This window comes from Arachis duranensis, chromosome 6 (assembly GCF_000817695.3).
Source record: "Arachis duranensis cultivar V14167 chromosome 6, aradu.V14167.gnm2.J7QH, whole genome shotgun sequence".
Classification (NCBI taxonomy): Eukaryota; Viridiplantae; Streptophyta; class Magnoliopsida; order Fabales; family Fabaceae; genus Arachis; species Arachis duranensis.
The window spans coordinates 5,280,218-5,289,591 of NC_029777.3; the positions used below are offsets into that span (position 1 = coordinate 5,280,218).

A 9,374-nucleotide genomic window follows, 5' to 3' on the forward strand; every position below is an offset into this window, starting at 1 on the left:
TTGTTTTTAGTGATTAATTTACTACTTAGTGTTCAATAATGGTTTTTTTATTTTAAGTTTTTTGGTAAACCAATGAGGCTTAGGCCCAGAAAAGGGAAAACACTAAGAAGGGGGATTTTAGTTTTCAATTTTAATTTCTACCCTATTTTTTTTGTTGGACTTTAAGTCATAGAGGAAAAGATTTTTTCTGTGAGGTCCATTTCATTTTTTGTTGATTGAGGCCCAATAGTTAATCAGATTTTCTGCCCAATTCTATACCAAAAATGGGGTTTTAATTTCACTAAAGGCTATCAGGCCCATAGTTAAATAAATTAAAGTTCTTAACAAAGAATTTTTTTTTAAGTTTGACTTCTAGTTTTAAATTGTCTTTGGTGTTTGTTTCCTTTGGGGCTTCCGCCCATCAATTTTACCAAAAAAAAAGTATTTTTTTTATTAAAAAAATTGCATGTGATCCCATTCTCACCGTATTAAATACGGATTAGTAAGTTTCCTACCAAAATAGAGAGCGAAAAAGACGGATTAGTAACTGTCATGAGTCGGCAAGCTACGGATTCAAAACCAATAAACAACAGATGATGCGAAAAGCGAAATACATTTGAAGATGACTACAATTATAATCCAATCTAAAAAACGGTAACTTCTCTCAAACGCTATTTCATAAAAATGGTTAAAAAAAAGATAAATTAACGACTAAGGTCCAAATTTTGGAGTCAAATTAAAGGGTAAAAATGGGAAAGAAGGGTGCAAAAGTTAAAGACGACAAGAGAGCTTCAACATCATTTCCTAACATAACGTCAAGGCATAGAAAACAACCAAACAGATTTTCGATTGTGGGGATGGTTGCACTCAAAAGTCAAGTAGCAGAATTTTGAAACCAAGCTCACTTTTAATGGTTGAGGAAGTTGAATTACACTACACTACTCTAGTGTACTACTACACAACACTGACACAGTCACGTGATCTATATAGCTCATACTCTCTGTCTCTCTTTAAGCTTTGCTTTAACTTGATTCAACCAACGCGCCAATTTTTTTCAATGCTTATGTTATCGCTTCCTGTTTCTTCTACTTCTTCTTCTTCTTCTTCGCTTTCTATTTTCACACTTGCTAGATCTGCTTCATAAGGACTAGGTACAGTTATATATATGCTTTTTCTGTTTCACACTTTTATCCGTTATTTTCGGTTGGCTTTTCTTTCCTCAGATTCTCAGAAACCTCGTCACCCTCCCCTACCATGTCTGCCTTTTTTTCTTTTTTCAACTTTAGCACTTTCTCATGCATTGTGCTTCGAGCTTTTTGCTTTTTTTTTTCTTTTTAAATATACTTGGGTTTGAATTTCGATGATGTGATGTGTTTTTGACCGAATATTGGTTTGATATATTGTGTGGATTTTGAGAATTTGCAGGGGAATGGGGTTCATCTCAAGGAAGATCTTCCCAGCGTGTTGCAGAATGTGTGTTTGCTGTCCTGCATTGAGGTCAAGTTCACGCCAGCCAGTCAAACGTTACAGAAAACTCCTTGCTGACATCTTCCCCAAATCCCCTGTATGAACTACTATCCTCGTTCTGTTCTTGTGTTTGCCACTGTTGTAGATGATGCCTCTTTTCTAAACCAATGTTGCTGTCAACTGTCACCTAGTCCTTGCTGATGCTCATGTTGGTTTCTTGTAGAAAATTATCTCTTTGCTCATGTTGAACCTCCTTGTTAATTACTCTTGATTGTAGCGCACAATGGTATATGTATATATAGGCTTGAAGAGATATGATTCTAATTCTAACAAACTAATAAATCAAACAATTTTGTTGAGTTTACACTTTACCATTCAATTATACAAGTGATGGAGCCCAGACACTCATGTTTTATGATGTCTCTCAGGATGAGCCCCCAAGTGAAAGGAAGATTGCCAAATTGTGTGAATATGCTGCAAAAAATCCTTTTCGGATTCCAAAGGTATCTTCTCTTTCATTTCATTCATATAGAAGTTTGAGAAAGGGGGAAGGAGAATAATATGAATATCCTTCAATTAATTGAAACTATTGCTGAAGTTCATGAAATCTACTTTTCCGGCTAGATAGCAAAATATCTTGAAGAAAGGTGCTACAAGGAGCTCCGATCTGAGCACATCAAACTTGTGAATATTGTAGCTGAAGCTTTCAACAAGTTGATTTCTCATTGTAAGGTGCAAATGTAAGTTTTTCATGATTAATTAGCCTTTTTTTTGTGCATTATGTATGCGATTGACTGGTATTGAACTATTGATATCTCATGCATTGCATTCTTTCTAATTTATATAAAGGAGCCTGTTATGAAGATTTCCATGTCTTCCCTACATTGCAGAGCATACTTTGCTGTTGATGTGCTTAATGTGGTTTCTGAGCTTTTGGGCTATTCCAAGCATGATGCTATTCAAATACTTGGGTGCCAAACTCTAACAAGTTTCATCTACAGTCAGGTAATTGCTAAAATTCAAGAAGATTAAGATGACTTTCGGTTGTTTGCTCATGTGACTTGTGTACATCATGAATATTTTTACTCAGAATAAGATGTCTATGTATCAGACCAGAATTGAGAGTATATTTTAATATAGTAATATTAATCACAAGCAACCTAGTCAAATAAAAAAATAAGTTAAGCATCTCTACAATATTTCAGATACCTTTTGTCATTGTGAATAATGATGATTTTTTCTCTTCCTTATACTACTAATACAATGTATGAAGTAGCTGATACTATTTTGTCTCCGGTGTTCATCATTTTACCCAATGAAAGAACAGGTGGATGCCACTTATGCTCGTAGCGTTGAAAAGTTAGTAAGAAAGGTATGCATGCTATCGAGGGAGCATGGTAAAACAAATGAGAATCGCTGCTTGAGGGCATCAAGCTTGCAATGCCTTTCGGCAATGGTAATTTATACTGCATTTTGTTATTTGATTTTGTTTGTGTCTCTGCTTTTTGCATAATTCCGTTCATTGAGGTGTGATTTTGTGTATGGTTTCTAATACTTGTTTTTATTAAAAATTTTCATGGTTGTAGTGAGGTTTTTATTTTTATCATAAGGTCCCATAGTAATAAGTACAACAACAAAGTTAATTTGTCTGCCTTTTCCATGGCAGGTTTGGTTCATGGCTGAGTTTTCACATATTTTTGTTGATTTTGATGAGGTAAGTTATTGAGTTATCCCACTGAGTAGTCTTATAATGAAGCTTATATTGCATCTACAATTCCAAGTTGATGGGAGAGAAAATGAGTGTCTGCATATCCCCACTTTGGGAGAGAAAATGTCATGAAATTTTGTATGGCTGCATTATCTAAGGAATATGTTGTTTCTTCTTTTCATCAAATTGATTTTCATGAGAAAGCCAACTGATGCTTTAAGGTTGAAAAGTTGTATGATTGAGTTCTCATCATTGATGGAAATGTCTATTTTTGTGTAAATATTACTCTGCAAGAAATGGGGATTAAGGCTTAAATGAATTGAAAGCTCTTTGATGTTAACTTGCTGATCAGGGAGTTTAGTTAATCGCTGTGTTTGACCTCTTATACTTGGTAAAACCCTTCACATTGACTCTGAGAAGCTCACAAGGTGTGGGGGAAAAAGAAAATGAAAAAAAAATTCTTAAAATGAATTATTTGAAGCAAATTTTCTTAGCTAAATGCTCCTAATTTGATTTCTAATAATTAATTGTCATAAAGGTTTGCAGGTTTCCTAAATAGCAGTCAAACCAAATGACTTTGTAGTGGCCATTTCGCTAAGGTTTTAGAGTTTCAGATAGGTACCATCCCTGATCTGTTGGTTTCATTCTTAATGCAGATCATTCGCACCACTTTAGATAACTATATGCAGGACAGGCAAAGTGAAGATGCTGATCTTAGAGAAGGGCCTCATCATAATTGGGTAGATGAAGTTGTGCAGTGTGAAGGCCGGGGTGGTTTAGTTGTTGGTAATGACACTCGCTCTAGGTGCTTGATCATCTGGCAGCAGCTAGAAATAAAGGATCCTTCCATGTTGACAGGGTAATAGTTCTTATTAATAACTTATAAAAGAATTTAGATCATTTATTGGTTGTTATACTTCCATTTTCTGATTTGTTAGTGTCATTGTTATAGAGAAGAAATGGGAAAACCTGAAATATGGGCTCAGATATGCATTCAGAGACTGGTTGAATTAGCCAAGGAAAGTACCACAATGTGTCGTGTATTGGATCCAATGTTTCTTTACTTTGATTTCGGACGACATTGGTCTCCTCCAAAAGGGTTAGCAATAATGGTTTTGTCTAGCATGGCCTATTTCATGGAGAATTCAGGTATTGTTCTCTTCAGCATTTCTCAGTCAAATCTTTGTCTGAAATCAAACCCAATAATATGGTGGATGTGTTGTACTGTTGTTTGGTTCCACTTCATAACTTTGAACATTCATGGATTTTAAGATTCAGAACAGCTATTAAACAATGCCATATAAGATTCTTATGCAAAATCTTGTACTCTTGTCCCATGAATTTGCCATTTTTTTCACCTTGTTTTCCAGGGAATCAGCAGTTGATTCTAGCTTCTGTCATACGTCATCTGGACCACAAAAATGTCTTACATGATCCCCACCTTAAAGCTAGCATTATTCAAGTTGCCACATCTTTGGCTGTGCAAATTAGAACTGGGAGAGGGTTGGTAGAATTTGGTTTTGTTGATGACCTTTGCAGGCATCTTAGAAAAAGCCTTCAAGCCTCTGGGGAATTTGTTGGAGAGCAAGAGCTGAACTCAAATATCTTGCTCCAAATCTCCATTGAGGAATGCTTACTAGAATTTTTCAAGTGAGTAGGTTTATGAATATGCATTCTTTGGCCTAGAAAATTATTTTACAATTAGTTAGATCTCTCTGCTTCCAACAACTAAACTGCTTCATTTTCTATAACTAGGTCTCTGATGTACGGCCACTGCTCGACTTAATAGCCATAACCTTAGAAAATTTGCCGTCTGGTGTTCTTGCTAGAGCAAGCATTGGATCACTTATAATCCTTGCTCGAGTGGTCACTGTAGTATTGCCATCTTTGCATTCACACCAGGTGAAAGGAGTTCATTGTATGCATGTTTCAATTTGAAGCTTAGTGATCATTATGTATGATTTTCATATTGATTGAATTATTAGTAATAGAAAACCTGTTGTTTTTTTCTGGAATATATCCATTAACAAAGTTTTATGCTTCCTTCTAGACATTTTCAGAAGTGCTTCTTATGCAACTCATAAAAGCAATGCTGCATTCAGATCTGGAGACTTCAGTTGAAGCACACCAGATTTTTGCTTTAATTCTTTTTCCAAATTCTTTCCATTCACATTTAGTGCCTTCACGGTCTAGATCTCTGCACAATAAAAGGCCTTCCCACAGTACATCTGCATCTGCATCAATTTCAGCTTTAATGGAAAAGCTTCGCAGTGGCAGAGACAGCGCCAACCTAGAGAATCATGGCGACATTGTTGATGATGGATGCAGAGAAAGAGGCATTGTGGAAGAAGACCGGAACCAGCAGGGCCGTGGCTCTAAGATTTCTCCCAACTTTTACAAGCTTAAATCTGTCATTGATAGCACTAGTTTGACTGAGTCTGTGAGTAATTGAACAGGTTTATGCTACTATGTTGTTATTCATGATTATTTCTGGAAATAAATTATTATTTATCAAGTTTGGTTATTGAACTGGCCAGGAACCATATATTATGGAGCTAAGTGAAGATCAAATGGCACAGTTACTTTCTGCCTTTTGGATTCAAGCCAATCTTCCTGACAATTTGCCTTCAAAGTTTGAAGCTATAGCTCACTCTTTCATGTTAACACTAACTGTTTTACGCATAAAGGTATACTTATGTATTCACCTATGCCTATTGCTTTCCAGTATGTCCATACGCATAAAGACTTCGTACTATTTTGAAACGAATTTGAACTAGAATCCTGCTCTTAACATAGTTCTGTTCTGAAATTTTCTACAATTATTCTGATTGAGAAAATCTTTCTAAATGTAATGCTGCAGAACCTTAAAGATAATCTGTTGGTCCGCTTCTTCCAACTTCCACTTTCTCTCTGGAGTATGTTGTTGGACCCAGGTAACAGTACGACCTATATAGATTATTCTTATGAAACATTTTTACTCTCAAGCAAATAACTGATTAATAAAAGAAAATAAATTTGGCGTTCCCATGATCTTGCAGGAATGTTGCCCCCAGCATGTCAGAGGTCTATCTTTGTATTCTCTGCAGGCATGTTGATGTTTGCCTGCAAATTATATCAGATTCATGATCTGCATGATATGTTCACATCATTAGCAATATCTGAAGTAAGTGATATGAGATGAGTATACTATTTTTTAGCCTCTAGTGTCCGCTAGAGGACTGTCCTGTTTCCTGTTAGAATAAAAGCTCCATTGTATTTAACAAATCAGGTTGATCCATTCATGGGAATCAGTGATTATCTTCAAGTATGTGCTAAGATGGATGTGGATGTGAAAGGATATGGCACTGCTGCTGATAATCAGATGGCAATATCGGTATTATCTGTGTTACGGAACAAAATACCAGAATATCTCCAGACTACAAAAAATGTTTTGGTTCAGAATTTGACTAGCATCACTGAGGTATTACATTTCATACATTTGACTATGGTTTTTCCAAAATCAACCACTTTCACTTTTTGATTTTATTGTTTCTTCTTTAGCTGGATGCAGATCACCTGGACACCCTACTGTCAGAGGCATTCAGGCCTGATGAAGAATTCATGTTTGGTCCACAATGGGTTCTTGATAACAATCAAATGATTTTGCATTCCAAGGAGTCAATGTCACTAGATGGGGTATGTTGTCCCTTAGCATTTGTTACTTCTTAATGGGTGATTAGTGCCATCCTAGTGAGTTTTGTAACTTCAGTTTATCTCCAGAAATACTTTAATTTTGATTATCTTGGTGGTTCAGGATGTTCTATCAAGTTCAGCAGTTGAAGATGACTCAATAAGTGAAGCATCTGTTTCCGAATTCTCTCGATCTATTCCAAAGATGCCTGCGTCACCTTCATTACTTCGTGTTATCAGCGTTGGACGGCTTATGGAATCGGTACACTTTTCTCTTTACTCTTTAGTACATGCATGTAAAATATGAGAAGAATAGGTTGCTAAAGCAGGGTGCCGTGTCCATTCCACTGACCATATAAAATTCTAATTAAGAGGTTGAGGTTACCAAGTAATTTGAAATTTGTTGATGCAATCAGATTCCCTTCTTTTGCATCCTTGCATCAGAAAAATATCAAGCATAATTAATCTAGTCCAAATCTGCCTGTCTCAATCTACAGATGAGAATACCAAGTTACTGTCAGAGATTATATTATTGGTGAACACTCATTGTTATATTCAATGTTTCTAGGCTCTAGAGGTAGCTGGTCAAGTTGCAGGGACTGTTGTCTCGGCTTCTCCTCTCCCATACAGCGCCATGGCTAACCAGTGCGAGGCCATTGGTACTGGCACAAGGAAGAAGCTCTCAAGTTGGCTGGCCTATGATTATAGTCAAGCAGCTGATAAATCACTGCTCAAAGTTTCTGATAATAGTAATAGAGATTCCTTGGTCATGAAGCTACCTCCAGCCAGCCCACTCAGCTGACGTAGGCGCAAGTAGATGACAATGTTGTAAAACTTTGTATGGTGGTAGATTCTAATTCTAGTGATTAATAGACCAAATCGATAGAAGGAGCCAAGTTAACAAGAATATATCTTATCATTGCCTTTTGGCCAACTCAAAAGGCATAATATAAGTGATCACGCTAACCAACAAAAATTCAGTCCTACCATTTTATTTGGACAATTTTTCGAGGAATAATGGTAGGTAACTAATTTTTTAAAAATTATTTTGCTTATCTTAAATTTTAGACTTTAAATAATAAATATTTAATTTTACATTCTAAATTATAAATTCTAAATTTTAAAATTGGTTAATGTTAGTTAACTAAAAGTTAGTTGAAAAATTTCTTTTTTGGCTTCCTCTTCAATTTCCCTTTATATTGGCATCTTTATTAAGGAAGATATGCCTCACCATTAATGATCAAGTATACAGTGAGGAGAAGATATGCCTCTCATCATCATCATCATCATCACCATCATCAGTTATTTTCTCAGGTCAAATTGGAATCTCAAAATATCATCCACATACTTTATGCACCAAAGACAAACATTATTGGATCTTCAAGTACAGCAGTGGCAAATAAAACGAAGATAAGTATGCATCATTTAAAGCACAATAATATTTGATTTGATGGGCATTGTTGGCTATTGTATCAAAAGAAGACAGGCCCGGACGTGGATTTTCTCTTTTTGGTTCCATTAAAAAACCAACTAGGAGTAAAGCCAACTCTATAAACTATATGTATATATGATAATATTAAAAAAACAAAAAATAATCGGTCTAAATAATTTAAATTTATTTTATTAATATTTATTTAGAAAAGTACTAGAGGCCAGTAATTTTTGTGTTTTGTAACCATCAATTGGCCATCAATTGTATTTTTAATGATGTGAGATTGTGGGAGATCACCCACTTTTCTTTTGATAGTTAAGTGCTGGCCACAAAATATAAAAGTTGCTAGTCTCTAGACTTTCTCATTTATTTTATTATAAGATGCATTAAATAAAACTAAAAGTAATAAGTTTTAGTAATTTTTTATTAATATTTTTATTATTAAATATTTTTTATGTATATTGACATAAAAGGAATGGTCATAAAATTAACCGTTTCTATTTATAGGATTCTCACTAAACTAAAGTGCCAAATTAATCACAATACCATAACCACCTATTCGATCCGTATCAACGTTTTGACTCGTTAGTTATATATATGCTTTAGCTTTCAATCACTTTCGAATTTCAATCACTGGAAAAGGAGAAGGAATCACCAAAACGGACCATAGTAGAAAGCACAATGTGTAAATAAAAAATAAAGATGAATAAAAGTACACGTAACTGGAATAAATATGCCTTATTTATTAAATTGAACAAATATTATAGTGTTAAGTACAAGAATAACCTCCTTGGATTGATAATGGCTTTTATTATTGTAGATGGATTTCAATAAATAAATTAAAGATGATTTTTTCAGAATTACGTTATATGAAAGAGTAAAAAAAACAACTAACAAACTACATTATTAAAAATAATAAAATATGAAATTATTAACTTAAAAGGTTATTGGGAGTCACTTAGGTAAAGATGTCAAAAATATCTTTTTTTAAAGATGTTTTTTAAAAATTAAAATTTAACATATATAATCAATTAAATTATATTATTTTTATTAAAATTAGACTGGACTAATCAGTTTAGCAAAAAAATTAATAAAATAAATTTTAAATTGGTATAAATT

The 9,374-nt window shown here is 34.4% G+C and overlaps 1 protein-coding gene across 1 annotated transcript; it reads left to right on the forward strand.

Annotated features, from left to right (window-relative positions):
• Positions 1-794: 794 nt before the first annotated feature.
• Positions 795-7,615, forward strand: LOC107492161 (protein SEMI-ROLLED LEAF 2-like; the record flags this gene model as incomplete). The annotated part of the gene is given in 19 exon segments (XM_021126280.2): positions 795-927; positions 1,405-1,543; positions 1,875-1,949; positions 2,071-2,186; positions 2,337-2,451; positions 2,774-2,902; positions 3,113-3,160; positions 3,811-4,013; positions 4,107-4,303; positions 4,525-4,808; positions 4,910-5,056; positions 5,205-5,594; positions 5,692-5,841; positions 6,015-6,087; positions 6,193-6,317; positions 6,423-6,614; positions 6,695-6,829; positions 6,948-7,085; positions 7,392-7,615. Coding segments are annotated over 19 exon segments (2,918 nt in total), but the record flags the coding sequence as incomplete, so codon positions are not given.
• Positions 7,616-9,374: the final 1,759 nt, after the last annotated feature.